General features: G+C 37.5%; 1 protein-coding gene and 1 long non-coding RNA gene across 9 annotated transcripts in view; one reads left to right on the forward strand and one right to left on the reverse strand.

The window, feature by feature from the left end:
- The window catches only part of TRDMT1 (tRNA aspartic acid methyltransferase 1), a 30,008-nt gene that overhangs the window by 2,079 nt on the left and 5,725 nt on the right, over positions 1–22,204 (reverse strand). Inside the window, exons 2-10 of one of the 6 annotated variants that reach the window (XM_087775909.1) lie at positions 18,783–18,892; positions 17,055–17,131; positions 15,529–15,600; positions 11,839–11,904; positions 10,219–10,288; positions 9,219–9,302; positions 8,339–8,709; positions 4,247–4,304; positions 3,094–3,223 (exon numbers count right to left, since the gene is read on the reverse strand). In XM_087775909.1, coding sequence (XP_087632035.1) covers positions 3,094–3,223; positions 4,247–4,304; positions 8,339–8,709; positions 9,219–9,302; positions 10,219–10,288; positions 11,839–11,904; positions 15,529–15,600; positions 17,055–17,131; positions 18,783–18,892 — 1,038 coding nt within the window. Of the gene's footprint in view, positions 1–3,093; positions 3,224–4,246; positions 4,305–8,338; positions 8,710–9,218; positions 9,303–10,218; positions 10,289–11,838; positions 11,905–15,528; positions 15,621–17,054; positions 17,132–18,782; positions 18,893–22,204 lie in introns of all 6 variants that reach the window. The other 5 variants (XR_015708476.1, XM_087775929.1, XM_087775924.1 and 2 more) reach the window with 5 other exon arrangements.
- Positions 13,322–20,397, forward strand: LOC148057650 (uncharacterized). 3 transcript variants are annotated; one of them, XR_015708483.1, is made up of 4 exons: positions 13,322–14,042; positions 14,306–14,606; positions 18,574–18,600; positions 18,712–18,910. It is a non-coding gene; the product is annotated as an uncharacterized LOC148057650 (long non-coding RNA). The 3 variants fall into 3 exon arrangements; XR_015708479.1 differs by lacking the exons at positions 18,574–18,600; positions 18,712–18,910 and adding an exon at positions 19,135–20,397 and having other exon boundaries at positions 13,328–14,042; XR_015708482.1 differs by lacking the exon at positions 18,574–18,600 and having other exon boundaries at positions 13,328–14,042.

The raw sequence follows: 22,204 nt of genomic DNA on the forward strand, positions 1-22,204 counted from the left end.
GTAGATGGAGTTTTCACATTAAATCACTGAATAAGGTACAGAATCTACTCATTTTAAAAGAGTATATAAAAATGAATATGTATTTTTGCACATACACACATGCACATGGACTTAAAGCCCAAGAAGCTTATCTGAACCCTGAAAATTTCAGAGTTTCTCCTCCTGCCTCTTGGCAACTGAAAGCCTGAATTAATTTTTAGGGCTCACTGTTTCCTTTATCCCAGGCCTCCTCCATCTGCCTGTTAACATTATCTTGCACTTTCCATCTTCTTGGCTCAAGAGCAGCCTACATCAGAAGGACAGATTTCACAAATCATAGTACGCTGGCACTTGCTGCACAGCTCTCACTGTATCATTCAGGTCATGCATGCTACTTGGTGATGTTGCGATCTTGGCAACAAGCACAACCACATTGTGCTGGCTTTCCACTAGGCTGCCATTCGTTTCCTGATAGCTTACATACATCACCAACAGGAAAAATGGAAAAGGCATCCTGACATCACCCTCATGAAAGCAGGTCGCAGGTGCAAGAATACTCTGATACTTTTAATGATATTGCTGTGGGACCCACAGTAGCGGCTAAGACAAATGACTGCAGCATTTCATTGACCTATAGTGCAATTACTATTTATACATTTAGATGTTAAAAGCACAAATAAATCTGTTCATGTTAAGACCAACCAATGATTTTAACTCTGGACCTCACGTATTGGAAAAGGCCATCAATTTGTTAAAATATAGAATCATTTAGACTCAATCATGTTTCTTCTGATAATACTGTAGCTGCAGCTCGTAACAGCATCTGTTACAAAGCTTCCTGACATTCTCTTCACTTCATTTGCAGCTTATAGTTTTCTCATTCTTTAGCTTCTTGGACCAACAACATATTTGCAGTGGGTACATCTCCAAGCTTTCTGTTGTTGAAAATTTCAGCCCAATTTTGCTGTCACTACAGAACAAAGGAGCAGAGAAACTACAGCACATTTCTCTCTGAAAATACCACACTTCACAATAATGACTTGAAATTTAACATGGGAGAAATGCTGTCAGAGAAACACCCTTTGCTGTAGTCATAAATATAGCAACTTTCAAAAAAAACCCCATAGCTTGCAAATCCTCAAAAGAAACTTCGATTATAGTACCTAAATTCACCAGAGATTTAAATCAGCCTAGAGCTGAGTAACACTTTAAGTACAAAGTGGGAAATGTCTTAGGTTAAACACAAAGGAAAGAAACGTCAGACTTGGGACTCAGCGCACTGGGAAAAGCTTGTTCTGCCTATGAATGAGGAGTATATGTGAGAGGAAACCACTGGATGAGAGAGGCTTGTTTTATGTGTTGTGGAAGTTGGAAAAGTAATATAGCGAGGCAGGGAACCACAAGAACTGTAAAGAAGGTCCCATGATTAAGGCAGAAGGTTACTGCCCTCTGAGAGGTGGAATTTGTCCCTGTCCCTCCCTCTGCAGTTCCCAGGTGACAAAAGACGAAGTTTGCTAAATGAGCATTTCATAGATGGTCATGATCTGGATGCTCCTCAAATTCAGAAGCCTGACTGCTCTGGAGAGTTCAGTTCTGGTTTGCAAAATATGGAGGCTCACAGCTATCCCTGACGATGAGTTCTGAACAGAGAAAGCACAGTATCATTCCAAGCACTCTGAAATAGTAGAGGTCAGGTTTTGCAAACTGATCGCCCTAAATTAATGGAGTCTTCCAAACATGAATTTCTCCATTGTCTCAGTTCTCTCTATGTAAAATACAAGCAATATTAACCCTCTCAGTGATGTCACAAAGACTGATTTAACATTTGGAAAATACATCTTGTATTAAAAAAAAAAAAAAAGAAAAAAGAAAATGGGCAATTCTCTGCTTAAGAGATCTTGAACACCATAATAAACCTATACAAGCCCAATCCAGGCCTGTTTAGCTCAAGTTTCTTTACATCAGCCTACAACAATATGAAACAGAGCTGTGCTAAGAAAAAAAGGCTGTCTGCAAAAAGAACAAATCTATTAAAGAAGACAGGCTATGAAAAAATCCTGCATGTTGGCATGTAACACAGCACACTCCTGCAAATACTCTTAAACAAGTAAGCTTAGTGCTGGCAACTCTAACATTTGACTTTGCAACCTTGATAATGCTTTTTGAATGTAGTAATTTTGAATATAACTACAAGTAATAAATGAGAAAACAAACTAAAACGGCAAAAGAAAGAAATACATAAAAACTATTAGCACTCTTCAGAACTCTAAGTCCCTGATGAAGTCGAAGAAAAATATAACAGATGACTCAAGGCAGTCGTGTCTTATGCTACGGATGCTTGTGTTGCTGAGAGACAGTAAAGTGATCTGATGTGATGGCAGCAGGCCAAACTCCTTAGCAGGTAGTACCAGCTACACTTTCTTGCCTGCCTTTCTTTACAAGAGGAATTCTGGTGAATTTATTTCAGGTTTAATTCTGGTTGACCCGTGTCCAATGTACTGGTATTGCTGAGTCTTGTTCCTTGACTCCCTCTTCTCCACAAAAACAGTTAGAAAATGAAGTAACTGACCAAGGGCTAGGACTGCCTTTTCTAGAAAACAGGGATGACTTAAAAGATCATTAACTGAAGAGTTTGGTTGCTCCCGAACAAAGAAGTACCTGTATCTTCTGAAATTCCCTTTCTGTCAGCAGCTGCAAATGTGTGGAAGGGAGAAAGCAAGCAGCTCAAAACACTGAGAACCACTAACAGGCCTCCTAAACTGGCGGGATATGTTGACTTACCACAGTTGTGAGTAATGTTGGCTGCTGAGTAAATAGTTTCAACTTTAAACACAGGTATTCCTTCATTGCCATTCAGTAATAGAGCACTTCTGGTGCCAAAACTTTTTTCTTAGTTTATGACGATAAACCCCACCACAGAAACTGGCTCTTATAAAACATAAAAAACTAGTGGAAATTCAGAGAAATTCAGAGTTAACCAAATAACAAGAATCAAGCATAAGAATTGAACAGTCCAAAACAAAATGCAAAATAAAAAGGCATGGATTATTCCCCAGTAAAAAAAACTACATAGGCATTTCTGAAGAATGATGTAGAAATAGGTACAGCACATACCAAATTCTGGAGGGAATCCATGAAGATTTGCTATTTCTCTTGGGGTAAAGTACCTCAGTTTTAGTGTTGATAATTTCATAAGCTTCTCTTCTTCTGGTAACTCCTCAATGTGTTTAAACACAGATTCAAGCTATGAAGAATATCCAAAACAACAGATATCACTGATGCAGGCCAAATATGTAAAATTTAACACTCACACCTTAACAGAATATTTCTTTGATTATCACAGTGTCAAAGACAATAGTGTGTTTTGCTTGAAAGTATGATTGGTGTTATATTTTTGCAGCCAGTATCTCAGCACATGGACTTGCAAGACAGAAATCAATGTTGCCATGAGGGCATTCATCATTTCTTCCTCCAGTTACAAGCTATAGCAATACTTAATGAGGCAATCAAAGGACTATAAACATTTGTTAACGACAGTATAGTGAGTTAATATAACTCTATTGCTGACCATCCACACAAATTAAGCTGTATGGATGCAGCTGTTTTAATACATTCTTTGTTTCAAACAATACATTATCCTGAGTTCCAAAACTGCATTCTTCTTATGCTTAGAAATGCCATATAACATTAGTGAACAGCACAGAAGTGCAGGAGGCGGTGCCTGTGTACAAAACAGGCTTTGTGAAAAGTATCTTTGAATGATGATTCACAAATACATTTATTTTTACCTTCCTCAATGCCAAAACACCACTTTGTGAACTTAGTATCAACAGTAGAACTTTTCAAGATACTACGTCTTCCCAGATAAATAATACTTTTTAAATTCAAACATGCTAAACATTTGACAATATTTATTGGATCATCTGTGTACAAAAAATGGCCCCAGATTCATGACACTGTACTGTACTTTATCCATAGAATTAGTCATTTTTAATGTTTTCACATACCGCTGTGAAACCTCTGTATGACACTACAGATAAAAAATTAATAGCAACTCATATTTTCCACAGAGGCAGGCACACATACAATCATGATTTAAATAAACTGTTGTTTAGGAACGCAAAGTAAATCAATTGGAAACTCAGTTGCCATAAAATGTAGTTTTAAAAGCTTTTTTGTTATAATATTCAGAATAACAAAGCAGAAGACAGAAAAAAACTAAGTTTTAAAAGAAGTCATTCTCATATGTTAGTCTACACATTCTTACCTGTACATCTAATGCTGTCTGCAGAACTGAGCCTGTCCCTTCTACATAGTGTCCATACCTTGACAACAACAATAACCAATTAATATTTTCATTGGACTTCATAGTACTGACAACTGCAAAGATACAGGGAGGTTACTTAGGTTCCTTTGCCTTGATTAACAAATCACCTCCTGGACAGGTAAAGCAAAAGGCCTTGTTATTAACAATGCTAACCCTTGGAGTGCAGCAGCCTCTGAACATGCTCTCTGGGGATGAGTCTGCAATCAGTGCATAAAGGTTTAGCCACACTAACGCCTTGTATAAGGCAACTAGGCAACTGTACAAGGCCAAGGAATTCAAGCATAGCATCATCAGAAAGGGCCATCTACATTGCACAAACCAATTTTACATTAAGGGAAAATGTGTTAAAGGCCAAATGGTCCTAGGGGTTCAAATTGGCTCTCCATATTCAAAGAAGGACCATTAGTGTGAGCCTCCAGCTTTTATACCAATGCATTAGGAACAAAGCGGTTCAGTCAGGTTTAAATTTTGGTTGCTTGGGGATTTTCCACAGAGGGAAAGGATAGAGGATGGCTATGGATCTATGCAGAGCAGTAGAAGAAAGAAAAAGAAGAAAGAAGGAAAAAAAAAATTAAAACCAACTAAGCAGTAAGCAAACTTACATTCTAAAACCATATGATAGCTTTTTTGGATGCTTTGTGGTTGGTTGCGTAACAACATGTTTACTCTGTAGTCTCTTCCAGGCTATGATTTAAATATAATTATGGGCTTTCGCTGGTCTAACTATGATAGTGTTTGAACGTTCCAAACAGAGAGATCGAATCAAGTCAACAGATGGCTTTTGCGCAGTGGAAGAACTTTGGAAGATCCCCTGCATTCGAGCGATGCGATCTGCATCAACCATTAACAGATACTATTCTCTCGCTTTATCTGTAAAGACAGTTATAAAGGTCTTTTGCTCCATTTGGGGCCCATTCTAAAGCAAGGCACTGGAACAATTTTTGTTTCAAGCCTTTCTAATTCCACAAAGAATAAAGGAATACTCTCCCTTCAGCACAGACACAATGACCCAGTACGGCTCAATCTTGGGAATTTCTTCTTCAGTTGGAAAAGCTTGCGAGTAGTTCTGCCAATATCAGTGAGAGCAACACTCATTTTAAAATAAAGTGCTTGCAAATCTTCCTTAGGATCAGAACAAAAGGCTCTAAACACTGATACAGATTAAAAACACATGGAATCGAACTGTGTTGTAAATACATCACCTTTAATTGGTTAGTTGCATTCTGAAAATTCTCTAATGTTTAACAATGTAACACACATAGCACTGAGGAATCCTGATATTCTTCTGATGTAGCATGTGATCCTATTTCAGATTAATATATCTGAGCCAAAATAAATAAATGAGGATAAATTTCAAAGTGGTATTTTAGAGTTTTATTGGGCAAAAAGAATCTTTTAATAGGATCCATGTTATATAAAATATTCCAGTCTAAATAACTGGCACTAGAGTACAGAACTCCTTACAAAAAAAATCCAGTTGGTGTAAAAGTGGTTTGGGGGCAGGGGGAGAGCGTGTTGGTTTTTTAACACAAATGTGGGCAGATGGCCAATGCTAGCTGGATTGTTATTAATTATTGCAGCTGCTGACTACAGAAAAATTAACATTCCTATCTTAGACTCGGAACATAATTAAAGATAGGAATTTTTGCCACAGTAAAAAATGATGCATTGATTTTCTGACATTTCATTACCAGTTCTAATGAAAGAAGTTGGCTTAAGAAATTACAGTCTTAAATTTTCGTCTGACTCAAGATTTTTTTTCCCCTCTCTTTATTTCTGTAAGTTTTCAAAAAAACCTCTTCATTTCATACACATAATATATTATTTCTGGGTATATTGTGTCCTATGTTACGACTAACAAAAAGGTAATTTCCACAACATTAGAGAGAGTTTCTGTAACTAATATTACACTATTTTAAAGGTATTCCTTCTCTTGTCAATAGCATATCACGAACTTACAAGTAAGTCCAGAGTGATTTTATCTAGAGAAGTTTTCATTTGCTCTGTCCTTTAAAACAGACAATTTTCTCTCACAACTTCAGTCACCCCAAACATACGCCTAAGAGAAACCATGGCATTTGTAGTCTTGCGGAACTCAGCCATCATTTTCCAGTTGCCTAGGAGTGCAAGGTCAGAAGCGAACACAGGATCATCTGCTTGATCTCTCGTGCATCACAGGCCATTACATTTTGCCCTATACTCCACCAAAGCCTGTCAGAAGACACACTGGTATGACAAAGGCAGAAAGGCACAAAAACCTGATGCAGTATCGGTGTTTGAGGTCCCTGAATTAGCAAGGACTGGAGAAGGAATACCCAGATTATCCTCATCACACAAACCTTTCTGAAAATATCCGAAGATCAATCAGAACTGAGGGAAATTTTTCTCCCAGTCTCAAAGCTGATGATCAGTATGACTTGTAAGAAAGACATCAGACAGGCATCTCAGCAGAAGGATTCTCTGTACTACTTGGAGTGCTGTTCTGCTCCCTTCAGTGTCCTCTTTCCTAAATCTGATGCTTCAGAGAAACATAAAAATGGACTCCTAGAACACATACAGCAGCAACTTATTCTTGGCCTCAGAACATGAGCTGGATGAAGCCTAAGATGTAATTATAATCTTTCTCCTAATGCAGAGCTGTAAATTGTATGACCACATTGACAACCATGTTGGAAACCTTCCTTCCCAAAAGCTCTTAAAAAAGGGAACAAAGACAGTAAATCAGATTCCTATGTTTTGAGCCAAGAAGAACTACCACAACTATCTGGCCTGGCTCCTTCCACATCAGCAGAAGGGCAACAGTCACGTTCCATGTCAGATTTCCCACCACTATATACAAAGACTTCATTTGAACTATTGAGGAGCCTCCTTCAGTGTGATTTTGATAAACATGACCACAAACTACCATGGCATATTCTAGTGAAACCACAAGTGGCCAATTTATTTTTGATGACACTGAAGGCATACATGAGATACATAAGAGATCATTCTGGCCTAAAGTTTTTATTTCACTATTCTAGTTAAGAAACAGATCCCACGAGATGCTGACTCTGCCGCAAGTCAAAAGAGTGAGGACAGAAAAGGCATATGTCAATGAGAGGTGGGGAAGGGCTTTCCTGTTGCACAACTTTTGAACTTTTGCAATTCTGTCTCTGCTCAGCTTTTTTATTGTCAAAAAGTTGAAATCACAAAATCTGCAGGAACTCTGTCAAACTGGCAGTCTAATTTCTACTAATTAAAAAAAAGTTATAATTAGCTTTAACTCTTCAACTAAGCCATTGTGTTGAAACATTCTGAGAACTCCAAAAAAACAATCTAATTTAAAAAATTCACCGATATTAGCATTTCCTACAAACTTCCAGGCCCCAACTGGCATTTTCCAATACAAATGCATTCAGTGGAAAAGCTCCTGACTGATTGTCTGTGGGGTTTCAGAACACTCAACAACCTCCGGCAGTCAAACTTAAAATTGCAAAAGACAAATCAGAAAACTACTAGACAGAAAAGCACTGATCTTCTGCTCCATCAAATATGATTTGTAATGCAGCAACCTAACCGGTTTTATGACATATGGCCAATCCACAGCTATTCTGACCTACACAACTGAAAAATCCAAGAAATCAATAAAATGTACAGTGCAGACAGTTTTAATGAGGGATGGATCTGTCATGCATGACACTTTGTAACTTCATTGAGCAATATAAAAAAATGCATTAATGAATCAGTACTATACCAGTCTACTGGAACCATATTTCCGCAGGGGTAATTAAGCTTCTGTGAAGGTCAACAACAAATGGCACTGTCTTTTGTGAATGCCTTTTTGGAGTGGGCACATGATGTTCTGCCAGACAGATTCTCATGCTGGCATTCCACTGGACCAGGAAGCACACTATATAAGGAGTTGGTTTTTTTTTTTTCAGAGGCCTCAGGTTTTTTTGATGATATGGCTCTTCTTGTTTTTACAGTACACGAGCAAAAACACACTTAAAATTTCAGGACATGATTCAGCAAGACATTTTCTGTGCAACTTACCCTTTTGTAAAGCATGTGGATCTCCGGCAGGTGGGCTTAACAATGTCTAACAAGAAAGCATAGCGCAATAAGGACTTTGGTGGTAAGAAATACTGACTCATTTCTTCATTTTCCTCTTCCAAGAAATCTTTTAGCATTTGAATAGAGGAATCATTGTCCTGACCATGTTTCCTTTCAATTTCTTCTACTGTTTCAAGCTTAAAAAGAAAGGCCCCTTTTGGTAAACTCTTCTTGCTGCTGCAATCAGGACCAATGCTTGGATTGAGATTCTTCTCTTCAGAAGACAAGGCAGAGCTAGCTTCACCCACTTTGTCAGTGACTTTGTCCTTGAATAAGTCTTCTAGATGCTGATCTGGGAATCTTGTCAATATCTAAAAACAAATATAACATATAGTGAGAAAAAAATTACAGAACTGCATACGATAAACAACTTGACAGCAGACTCTGCAGTGAGTAAAAATTCCTTCAGAGATGCTCGGAATAAAGCCAATAACCATTCAATGTTATTTTCACAAAGATTTCAAAAAACGTTAGCATCAAGATTTGCTGACCTACCAGCAATGATGTCAGGAACAACCGCAAATAATTGCCTTCTCAAAAAGACCTTGCCAAGGGTGTGAAAAAGGTAGCAGAAGGCAATGCTTTCTAGCCCACTATCAGCCACTGTCCCCCAACTGTTTAAAGCCATCTAAGCCACTGGCATGCATTGCTGTCCTTAGAAAACTCAGTATCCAGGCTAAAAAAAAAGAGACCAAATTTAACTTTTCTCTTGGTATCACTTATCCCTCTCTCCATTCCTCAACACACACCACTAAACTGAAAATGTAACCCTCAATCTTCATGAAACAAAGCAAATTCAAGTTAACACTAACAGACTCACCTGACCAGGAGCTTGAAAGGAAAATGATTCTTCATGAAGCTTTGCAATTAGAAAATATCTCAGCCTAGAATTGGGAATGCCAAGCTGTAAGCAAAATCCACAAGCCTTTAGTCCATGTGATAAAGAGATAAAAAGTGGCCTATAGTGTCATACAATTTATCTACCATTATATACAGTAATAGAACTATGCCACACTAATATGTGACTTCAGACATATCAGCATTAATTGATAATACCTAAACACTTGTAACTTCCATACCTAGGTTTTTTCAAGGGAACAAGTGGGGAATTATTCTTTGTACCTCATGGTTTTTACTTTCTCTGTAAATGAACAGGAACATAAACAAACTTTTATGTGAGGCAAGAAGAAAAATTACATGCATCACAATTTCTTGGGACAGGTACTACCTGTTTTCTATAAAAAAGCAAAAAGGTGTCTCCTTGCCTTTTTCAACAAGGAATTATAAGACATCTAACAAATAAACAAATGCACCTCAACTGGTTTTCAAGCTACCCTCTATCAGCTTCTCTCAGATATATACAGTGCTTCACTGATTCCATTTAGTCTTGTACAATCTGAAATCTCTCTCGACTCTTTTTTCAGTTGCCAGGGAAACATGCAAACAAAGCCCCTCCTCCCACAAATGACACAGTCGCATTTTCTGTGCTGGGAAATTCACAGGCATCAGCACTTCTGAAGCAATGAGGCTCCTGCAGGGAAAACCACCTTCCTGGTCATGGTGTAAATTCATGCCTTCTTAAAAAATAGCAAGTGGTAGCAAAGCAATATGGGACTAGGATCCGAAAAATAACAGCAGTATGATTATGCCAATATACTGATGAGAAATCAGAAGTCGTGCCAGATGACTTTCTCATTCAGAAGAGTATCTTCAGCTCTGGGCATGACTCTCTCTTCCAATACAATAGATCATTTTCAAATGTTCTGGGGCTCAGTGCAGTTTGAAAAGTTAAATAATATTAGAACAATTTTAGTACTTACACAGGTTGGAGACAAGAGAAATTCTTGATATTTAAATCCACATGTTTCTAGTGTTCGCAAAAGTTCATTTCTGGCAGTGAAAAGAATCAAAAAGCAATTACTCCCTTCATACAGCCTTTAGGCCCTTTTTTATCCTAATTAAAAACATATTTAATGCAACACCTTAAGTACCAAGATATTCAGCATATTCAGTTGGACAGGGAATTACAGATATGAAGTCATCCATTTCTGAACTTGAGGAGACAACATAGAAAGTTCAGTGTTACCGTAGCCAGAAATGACTATTACACATTCACAGGTATCTCACACCTACTTCGGTGCAAACACCCCTTCAAAAAAAAAAAAATCCCATCTCTAGGAGAGTACTTATAGTGTGTCAACAAGGAAAATAATCAGAGGGCAAGACATTCTCTTTATTGTGAATTACACAACAGGAGATTAAAACCACTACAAATAGCTCACTGCTTCCCTCTGTTCACACACATGGCATCAGCCAATCTTAACAAAAGGGCTAACTCAACGGATGACAAAAATTGGTGGCTTTGATAATAACAGTGAGGTAGGACTGTACTTTATAAAAAATGGAAAAATCACTGAAATGGAAATCTTCTTAAAGAGACTTGTCTTTTCTATTCCATGCAGACTGCACTAGGCTGGAACCACAGAAAAACCACGAGCTGTGACCTGTACCTGGCACTGTATGTGACACTGCATCCCAAGTGTCATAAGAGAAAGCAAGCATTCCGACTGGGGTGTTTTCTGAACTACAACTTGTTCCGAACACTGACCAGCAAGGCATAGCCTAGGGAATCGCAGGGTCTACAGCAGCAGCCTGCACCTCGAATGAAGTGTTCAAGCATTCACAGAGCACTGCTGCACGCCTAACTAGTGAGAGCCCTGAACGTATCTCCCAGCTGCCTGTCATATTCATTAAGGAGCATGATACGCAGGGTGGCTGCTCTCTTGGTGCTTGAAGGAATGCTATGGAAAGATCCTACTCTATTCCAGCAAGAAATGAGAAGGAAGACCGCAACCCCCTGTCTCCTGCTTTGCCCACAAGAGAGGAGAATGCTCCTGCTGCCAGTAGGTTAACCTTATTGACAACTTTCCTCTTCCATGTTTCAGAAGAATATTACATACAGTTTTCATAATCTATCTCTGAACCGTTTGATGGCAACCCTGAACCAGTGATACTCTACTATAAACAAAAGTACTGAAGAAAGCCCCTATAATGTACTGTGATCTTAACACAAGATACCATGAGCTCCTGTCATGGATAAAAACCCAAAACCTCTGAGTGCTATACCTATTATTATTTTTCTTTGAAAATTAATATTGATCCCTTCTAAAGGACACAGGATCATCAAATAAAATCAATTGAGTCAACTTGTTATAACATATTTTATCTGCTTAGAGAAAGAAATAGTTATTTAGCAAGTTCCTTTCATGACCCAAGATTTTCATTCCTAAATTAAAACAGTATGTTTAACCCACAGCTGCTAGCTGTCCCATCTCAGTCTATTTTGTTAACTTAAATTCTAGGAAATAAAAATCCTGCCTTCCCCTTCTAAAGAAAATATCCTTTATTAAAAACTAAAACCTGCACAAATTAGACTTTACCTCGCAGAAGAGGATTCAAATCCTTTAACATTTTCTAAAAGTAGGTATTTTGGAAGCTTCTGGAGCCTACAAGGAAAAAAAAAGATCAACACATCAGAGTAACAAGATGTTACATTATATTCATCTGCAGATTTGCTTAGCTACAGGAAAGATCAAAGTATTTCCACATCATGCTAGCTGTCAAAATTTAGCATCCTTAAAAAAATGTACCTCAACTTTCAAGGTTGCCTAGATCAAATCATTCCCATCTTTATTAAAAATGTGGACTGCTGGTAATTATAAAAAACAACAAAACCCACTTATGTTCAGATGGACTGCTGTACCCTCCTGTACCCCACGCATGTACTTCTGAAAACGCTTACTGATGTTCATCTCCTAAAGCATAATACTATTATTCAACAGATTGAGTTTGTAATAGGAAAGATAATTGCTGGGGGGGAAAAAGATCACCATTTAGCCATGGAACAGAAAACTTTTGTTTTAAAGTGCTTAAACCCAAAATCAATGTCAAAATGTCACATCAACTTTAGTGATAATACATCAGAACCCGTATTCATCTAATTGCTTTAAGAAATGTGACATGTTTAGAGCTGAAACTGCAGACATTCTCAATTTTCTATATTTAACTTTTTCATTTTGATGGGGGGGAAGGGAAAAGAGGCGCCTGAGGTTTAGCAAGATCAGTGCGGAGGTCTGGAAACAGGCTCATTCCAAAAACAGCATATTAAACCTCTGGAGAAAGGAACATGCTCAAACTGTGCCAGGGGCCATTCTAACAATTTAGAAGCATACATGATTCAGATTCAAGTCTCTGGGAACATTCCCTGGCACTGATTAATTCTCTAGTATGGCTACTATAGACACAGTATGTCTGCCACAAACTGGGATCTCAGAACAGCATCTAGAAACAGGATACTAATGCCACCACACAGCAGCTCCATGCTCATTTAAGTCAGTAAGCGACTTTGGACTTCCACTGGTACAAATCATAGCAGAATTTGTTGTAGCACATTCTTAACTACCATCAATTAAAGACATTCACTTGAAGAATAAAATAAGTATAGAGTTTCACCAGAAATTGGAAACTATACAAGATACTACGTCAAATATAAAAATACTAAAACTAATAGTGAAAAAAAAAATACTGAACTGAAAAAAGCAGCAGCAGCCAAATTCCCTACAGTGGAATGGAGAATATATCTGTCGGTATGTTTACTCACGCTCAACATCATCATCACCTACTATGAAACTTATTTTTAAAGTAATGAATCCAGAGCATAGCCTGAAATGCAAGAGGTCATACAGGATCAACAGATCACAAGACAAGTAATCACTATACAAAGACTATGTGTTAAGTACTTGGCAGATATTAAGATTACAAATGTGTCTGTAAAAGTAGCACTTTGACGTCTTAGCATTAGGTTTCCCTGGGTTATGGCTTGGACATGAAAAAACAGACAGTAACCGGACCATTTAGGTCAGACTTTGTTTGCCCCCTGCGTGCTCCAAGGATTTCCCAGGTCCTTCCAGATCTTGAAATTGTCTTTTCCATCTCTCTAATATTTGTCTTCCAAGGCTATCTCTGAGCCTCATTTCAGCAACATTTCATTATAAAAGGCTGAATGTCAGGTAGGAACAGGCAAGAGATGAGAAATTATTTTATAGTTTCCATAAACTGAACACATGCTGTACCAATTTAGAATGCAAAGTGATAATTCCTATATTAAGAATTTCCCTTTTTTGGGCTGAAATACTCCATACTCAATGTCTGGCAAACACATGATATCCAGAAAATACACAAACACTATCTCGGTAAAACATAAATCTATTGGAACTGAGAAACTCTGCAGAAGCCACCATCTTGAACGTATTACAGACTGCTTACAGTACTGCCTCAAGAAACAACCTGCCCAAGGGAGATAAGGGACGTCAGCAGGGTCTCGTGGGGTGTTGAGATAAAACGCCACAGCCAAACCCAGCTCCTTTGCACCATCGTGACAAAAAACATATGTCCTGTGGTGTCTAAAGCTTTGGTTTTGAGAAGGAAAAGCTTCTGCCCTTTATCCAGCTAAGCTCACAGTAACCAGGAAGCAACATTTCCATATTAATGCACAACAGTGTTCCAAAAGCAGCCAGCCTCTTAACTATGTCTCAGTTTAACGGAAAGGAATACTGAGGTCAGGATTCCCTTAAGGATAAGGAAGGTACTATTATTCTGACAAATTATTAACTTACACACTATTTACTCTTTTTATCATTTTGAAAGGTCAGTCTGGAGGACCGAGTTACATTCCTTGTTCCAGAAAAGACATCCTTTGCAACTTTTAGAAACCCACATTATCTCCCTATTTTTGTGCCTCTGCTAGAAGTGAGGGAGTAATAATAATCTTTCTTTTTACCTATTAATTGTCTAACTTACTAGGCTACAGAATCTGTATTGTGTTCTGTTTTGTGTTCTCTGCCACAGATTTCTTAGGTGATCCCAACAAAGACGTGGTCCCATGTAATGTTGCTGGCTGCAAAAAAGTTATTTCTGGAAGGATGAAGACCCTCTTCTCCCAGTGGTAATAGCAGTTTGAAAGAAAGCCTGTTGTTGGTACTGGTTTTGTCCTGTGCAGACAGCATTCATTAAAAAAAAAAAAAAAAAGAAAGAAAGAGAGCCAGCCAGACCTTTCTTCGTCCTCCTCCAATTCTGAGAGCAAGATTAACCAATGAAGGAATATATAGAGGGCAGCTGTCTCAGTCTCCAGCAGAAGCAGGACTGCCAGGTAAGTGTCTGGTGGACTGTAACTGATGCAAATTCACAGGCTGATGCCAGCTGGTGCCCAATGGACATCTCAATCCAGAAGCAGAGATTTCTGCTGGATAATCTCCCCAAGCAACTGCTTGTTTCACTTCCCCAGGAAGGGTTCTTACAGTGCTATACATCTCTTCCCCAAAAAAAGACTACAAGCATTACTTGGAGCTCATTTTTAACACTCTCAATAAGAACAATTTAGGTCAGCAAAAAACACTTTGTTTGGATTTACTGTTTCAAAATTTAAAGCATAAATAATACAAATAATTATGGCTATTTTATTAGGAACTGGCAGGCAAAAATGATAGATGAACACTGTTCAGACAGTGCAGTGCAAGATATCTAGAAGCAGCACCAAAAAGACAGAATAGACACTTTAAGGAAGAATGGAAGGGGATGGAAGATGGACTTTATTGTGCAGTCAATAACATTTAAACAAACTCTTTCAAATGTTACCTATTCAAAATGTGACTAACTGCTGAATCAAAGCTTTTTGAACCTGGTATTTCAAACAATTTTCATGTTTCCATGATGCCCATTAGCAAACTACTATATTACCTACTCCTGCTCCTAAATAAAGTCAGGGCAAGTTCAATGTTGAACTGAAAACAAATAACTCTGTTTCATTTATGATATAGCCAGAGTTTATACAGACACACAATAAAAAAGAAAACCAAACAATGAAAGCATATACAGTAATTATGAGACTATAATGGCATTAGTAAAATACAAGTATTTAAGTTACATATGATCACGTGAAAACAAACAAGTAATACAACACAATACTCGTAGTACCCCTGCAAAACATTATAGATTACATGTCTTGCTGCAATATAGAACACCTACTTAGTTACATCAAAGGCTTAAGAACTGAGGTAGAAGTTCATTTATACCTTGGGAGAACATCAAGAATATAGAGAAAGCTCTTTGTCCGTGGATCGGATACATCACCTTGCAGGCCAATTCTAAGAAAGAATAAAGAAACCTGTATATCACTTGCAGCAAACTGACATTTTACTTACATTTTTCTACAGAATGCTGACACTTTTTGCTTTGAGTTTCAAAAAGGGATTCTGCAAAAGCATTGTGTACAGACATGAGGACCTGCTCACAGAGGCAGTGTCCTAAGAAATGCTCTAAGGAATGAAAGTCTGTCCTGGAATCCATCAGCTCACAGCGAGGTTAAAATTGAAGCATTCAGTAATGAAACCCACTCCCCAGTCTACAAAGTGTTTAGCATTCTAGTCTCATCCAGCAAACCCCTTGAACACACTTGGCTCTGAAAGAACAAAAAAAAAAACCAAAACACTGAAGTTCCTGGGAATATCTAGCTATTTTATATTGAATATATTGAATTATTTCTATGAATTAAAGCCTCAGCACTCACCATTTTGCACAACTGAGCCCCATATGAATAACTTTGTAACCAATTTTGTAACATTAAACTGGACAGCTCACATAGGTTATAAAAACGATAACATAATCTAACAATTCCAGGCCTGTGCTAACTTATATTAGCTCTTAAAAATAATAAAGCCTTGGTAGAAGAGCTTTAGCATGTCTCTAAATTCGGCATAAAAAGATTTTTTTTCATAGTATTACAAAACAATAAAATTTGAAGGAATGATTCCTATATACATCATATGTTTGCACAAATACATTTTTATAGATCAGCACCACTTTGGAGGGATTTCTTTTTAATCTTAGAGCATTCACTGACATATACTTTCTTATGAAAGCGGTTTCATCACCATCAACAGACTTTTTCATGAAGCTACTACTTTGCATGAGTATAGCTACCAGAATCTTACGCCTACTGGTCACTGCTGTCAAACTACATGAATTTGAAACTAATCTCAGTAAGTTCAGTTCTTCATTAGCAAGATATTTCTCTATACCATCCACAACATCATTTTAAAGCCATTATCTTCCTAGTCTTGGCTAAAATAGAAATATTCCTCAGAATAAACTCCTTGTGTGCATGTGTGATTTTCAGAGTACAAATAAAAACAGATTACACTCTTAGGCAGAAGTAAGAAATTCCAATCCTCCTTCTGGAGTTGCCCCAGGGAAAGATCAGATTGATATCTGAAGGGAAAGGAAACACTCCTAAACAGCAAAATCTTTGAATTTCACTGTTAGAGGAACAATATAGTATGCAAAATAGGTGCTATAAGACGCTTACTTTATTTCAACTGAATTAAAATATATATTACAAGAAATGTGATCAAGAATTAGGATTCAAATTGCTGCATTTCTTCCACTTCAGGAAGTCTCATGGTGAGCAGGCCTACAACGTTGTTGCTTAGGAAGAGAAAGATACACAGGTGAACCACACATAGTCGCTCTTGGAAACATTTCTACTTTAACAGTACATATTGTAACAACTGCACTTTTCCCCAAAGTGTGCTATATCTACCTTGTAAATGGCTGACAGGGAGGACTCATCAAAATCATATCAAAAGATAATCTGTCAAATTCTTTCAGTGTTATGCCCTGAATAAGGAAACAAATAGAAGAATTTTGAGTGTTGTAAACTGTATGAAACTCTCAAGTCATCTTTCAGACCAAACTACGCCTCTTACTTTCACTACGTGCTTCACGTAGCAAAAAATCACCGAATAATTTCATTCTTTTCTACCTTGGCAAACCATACGATGCAAATATACGTTTGGTTGCTTTGAATATAAATCAAAAACAATAATGATGTTAGCATCTATACATAATCTGGAGGTTTTTAGCTACTCATTCTTTCAGAAGAGGTGTAGTGGTTCTTTCAGTAGATCACATTAAAATACCAACTAGTTACTTCCTCCAAATAAAGTATCATTTTTCAGAGACAAAGTTTTTGTACAACAACAACAAAAAAATTAGCATACCCAAAACAGGTGAAAAAATATTGGATCTTCTTAAAAGACAAAATATCTGAACAGAAAAGTAGCTCAAGTGATAACATGGTCATTTTTACAGGTCCAAACTGTGAGTTTCAACTCTTAGGAGCTCACTACCAATGCACCCTGTAAAGTTTACTTCATTGTAGTTTTTGCCGAGTAAAAATCCCTCAAAGATATTACATGGCTGAAAGCTCTACTCTGCAAAAATATTTCTGTTTAAAGAAAGAATTAGGTCTGTGGCATGAGCTAATTACACAGGTAGAAGTTCCTGTAGACTAATTTTAAGCAACACTAGAAGGACAACATACTAAGGGGCCAAGAGGAGAGGAGAAGCATAATGATCAAGTAACTATGAGCTAGACAAAGAAATCACCACCTTACATATTTTGAGGGATATCTATATAGCAAATGTAACATAACTGCCCACAGAAACTAGACAAAAGTTGCTATTTTTCCAATAAATTTAAAGAAGGTCTTACTGACTAATCTGCATATTTATACTTACCCATATAAAACTTTAAACTATCATTTAGTCAGTTATTATGGAGTGCTGAATAAGCAGCTAACCTTTAGCCACCTATTTAAGTCTTACTTAAGCTGGTGTCTTAAAACAAATTCAGTATCTTTTACTGTCATGTTGTAAAACTGTAAAAGAAGATTAGAAATTATATAGTAATTTCTAACTAAATCCAGGCACAACTACATGCCTAGCTTGCCCCTTGGTTTTTAAAATAGAAGCCAATTTTACCTAGTTCTTCTTCAGATAATATGGAAAAGGGACAGAATTCCTAAAGCATTTGACCTATTGAGCCCACAAAAAACCCGCAAAACATACAAACAGTACATGTACAAAGAGTATATTTTCTTGTGTTTTACTAAGCTCAACTATAACTACAAAATGAAGGCATGCCTCCAAGTAATTTAATTAAATTCTTTCAAAAGACATGAAAATATTTTTTTAATCTAAAAATATGATTTTTGTCATTCCTGTATTGCTGGTACGCATTCCTTTTGACATTCACGTAACCCTTCTTGATGCAACAGTCAAGACTTTCAGGAAAAGACTGCAGTGTGAGTATCCCTCTAACTTCAACAAGGAACCACAGCACAAGAAATCAAAGTTATTGTAAAACTGCTATATTCCTAACAACATAAATTAAATCTTTTTGTTTCCCTCATTAGTAACAAGGATAGTGAAGACAACTTACATCTACAAATGCCAGACCAGAGCAAAAAAGACATTCATTACTCACCTCAATTGTCTTTGCCCATAATGGCGTGCTGGGAAAGTTGTGCTTATAAACTTCATTGGCAAGAGTGTTCACATCAACAGCAGCAACAACTTCTGCAGATGTGCAGCTTTCTAAAATTAAAAAAAGAATTTGAAAACTGTCGGTTCTCTTTATTACTCTTGGAAAAATGCATTTGTTCAGTTGCGTTACAGCTATGCTCAAAAATAAAAGGGAAATTACATGATCAAACTCTGCTGTGTTGCCGTTAAAACTTGATACGAAAAAATATACCGTGTTTCTAATCGTATGGCCAATACTTCCCCTCCTTATATATCCAAAAACAGAAACTAACTGTGCACTTCTTAATTTGTAGATACAGTCACACATAAACTCCACAGGGTGCGTGTCTACAACATTCCCACCTGCACTCAGTCTCTGTGGCCACCACGCTCCTTAGCTACAGGAACGCAGCCTGAGTCAACCTGCCAAGCCCCCCTGCCACTGCCTGAGACTTTCCAGCCACTGACAACTTCCAGGAACTAAACGTGTTATTTTAGAAGTATACTACTTCTCATTGTGAAACAACGGCACCAATAAATATGTTTGAGGTACATCTACTCTTGCAATAAAACTTCAAGAAGTTGCCTGAAAAACATCTGTGCTTATATTCCAATAAAACCTTGGGCCTTGAACCCAACTGCTGCCTCCTTTGGGTCCAAGGTCCCTGAAATACCAAATGCTTTGAAGGACATTTGGCAGCTCCTCTTCTCTTGATATCAAAGGAAGTACTTCTGGACACTTAGAGGTGTTATGGAAAAGAAGAGAGCACAGTGTAACACATCTACTGACAGCTAAAATCCTGAAAGAAAAATACACTAAAAAGAATGTAAATAAGCAATGGTTAATTTATAGAGTAACAGAATAATTGGTTCTACAGAAGCTAAAGACATAAAAGGAACAGTGTTTAATCCAGTGCTCATCGTGCCACACTATTTATTATTACTAACCACAATACCTTCACTGAGGCTTTTTATCCAAGCAGATAAGCTGTGGTCACTGTTACAGCCGCAGGCAGAAAACAGTGACCGTACCTCCTGATATACAAGACCAGTTTCAACCACCCGGAAATCTACATTACGGTCACCACTACAAAGCCCCAGATGAAACACAGGCGATTTAAAAAAAATTTTTGTAAGCCAAAAGAAACAAGGCAAATAGCCGCATGCCTCACAACATGCTCAAGTAACACATTAACAAATGACCTTAGGAGACACCTTCTGAATTACTGCTAGTCAGCTAGTTATTTACAGTTTGAGAGGATGAAAAACCAACTATGTTGTAACCAGTAGATTTAATTTTGAGTGATGCATTTATCATCCATCTACTATCTTTCTGGTTTTCAAGGCCATCTTATTCAAAACTAAGACAAAACAGAAATCTGGGTATTGGAAAGATTGTAGCAGACATTTTAACTAACACCAACCTGGTTCTCCTGGGTTTACTTGGTGCAATAGAGGGCAAAAAACATAGGAGTTTCACAAGAAAAAGATTTACAGCTGTTAACACCTCTTAACAGTCAACATACAAATCATTATTTGCAGTTACTGTCTTGACATTTTGACCATAAATTTTAACTGAAGTATTAAATACAGGTGTATCCACGAGGACAACAGAATGACTACACCTGAGATTACAGAACAGGTATGTTAACACTGACATCTAGCGTGAAAAGAACGTCACCTTAGCAGGTTGACTGTCTCAATTTACAAGCATCATCAAGAACCAACACTTTCATCTTCCTAAAACAAAGCTGTAACACCTAAGTAACGGGAACAAACTTCAAGTACTGTTTAAGAGACTGCTTTTCTCATTTATTCTTTCCATTGTTAAAACACGATGTCCTGACAAACTGATCCTTACTGTGTGTCCCAGGCACTCCAGAAGAAAGAAAAAAAAAAAAATCAAGAACCTCAAATTACTATCTAAATTAACAGATAGTTTAAAAATGACAAGTGGAAAGGCAGGCAGTGTGCCCTCTCTCACAACTCATGATTCAGACGCTCATCCTTTTTACTAACATCAATCCAATCTCTCCCTGCATACATACAAGAAAAAAGAAGTACTGCGGATTTGCATCAAGGGACTTCACAGGCCCAAATGCCTGGAAATACTGAAAGAGAGCACATAGCTAATAGTAATTTATTGAATCCCATTGCAATGTTCAGTCTAAATCAGAGATGTTAACCCACATAGAAAAGGGACAGGAACTTTTCCTGAACTATTCCACATGACATCCTCTCTTCCCAATTCAGAGACCTGACAATTTTTTCAAAGCTTCTCCTCCTTTTCACTCAAGAGCAGTGGCTCACTTGGGAGTTCCTGTTACAGAACAGACTCCCTCTAAAAGCTGATTAAGCGTATTTGTGTGGAAATACCCTGGAAACGCATGAAGGAGCTCGAACAGACAAGCAGATCTCACACATCCAACCTAACAAAGAAAAGCTTGTGTAAATTTCAAACAATGCAAAAATGAAACATTTTTAAAGAACTCCTCCTCCTCCTGAAATTTAAATAACTTCGATGTCAAACTGTGATACTCTGTTTTGCTATAGCATTTATATGTATTACTTGAAGATGATGTATGAATGTATCATAAAAAAAAGACTGAAAGCAGAATCAAAAAAAACAGAATCAAGACTGTGTTGAACTATCCCCACTGCCAAAAGGCACAAAAGCAACTCAGGAATATGAAAATGCCTCTGAACTGCTGACTTAGTGGGATGTTAAATCAACTCCCCAAAATATATAGCAGAACTTCATTACAGAAACAGACACAGCTCTGGAGACTTTGTTTTCCAAACAAGTACATCCAAGTTTCAAGACACAGCCATTTAAGAGAATTACAACCATGCAGAAAACAATTCCATTTTATTCAGACTAAAGAGAAAATAATACACATTTTCTAAGTGAAACTAAGTAGCTGCTGGAATACTTCATTTGCAATATTCTTCAACACCACAGTTTTTGAACTGAGACTTCACATTTCTGAAAGAGATGTGGAAGCTCAAAAGGAAGCCACAGACACGATGGGGAAGTCACTGAGGGAGGTGTTACGGCTTATTTTAGGCAGCCTAGATTGTAATACTCTCTCTGGGCAGAAAGCAGGTGAACTCAAATTTGAATCATCCTACTAGGAAAGTACTGATTTTGCACTTGAGTCTTAAAACTGCTAGGATGGACATAGCAGAAACTCTTTAACTGTTATTTAAATATGCTAAAGAGGCAGCAATCAAACTTTGGGTCCCGGTTCTCTATTTTATTGTATATACAACGCTTACAAGCCATCTCAGCAATGTAGTAGTGACTCAAGTGTTAGCAGATGCTGCTGTAACGATTGGAAGGTGCAGCACTTGAAACAAAGGAAGACAAGATGCATGCATTAG

The sequence above is a fragment of the Nipponia nippon genome, unplaced genomic scaffold, assembly GCF_047370975.1.
Source record: "Nipponia nippon isolate SJK-2023a ecotype South Korea unplaced genomic scaffold, ASM4737097v1 scaffold_1, whole genome shotgun sequence".
NCBI classification, from domain to species: domain Eukaryota; kingdom Metazoa; phylum Chordata; class Aves; order Pelecaniformes; family Threskiornithidae; genus Nipponia; species Nipponia nippon.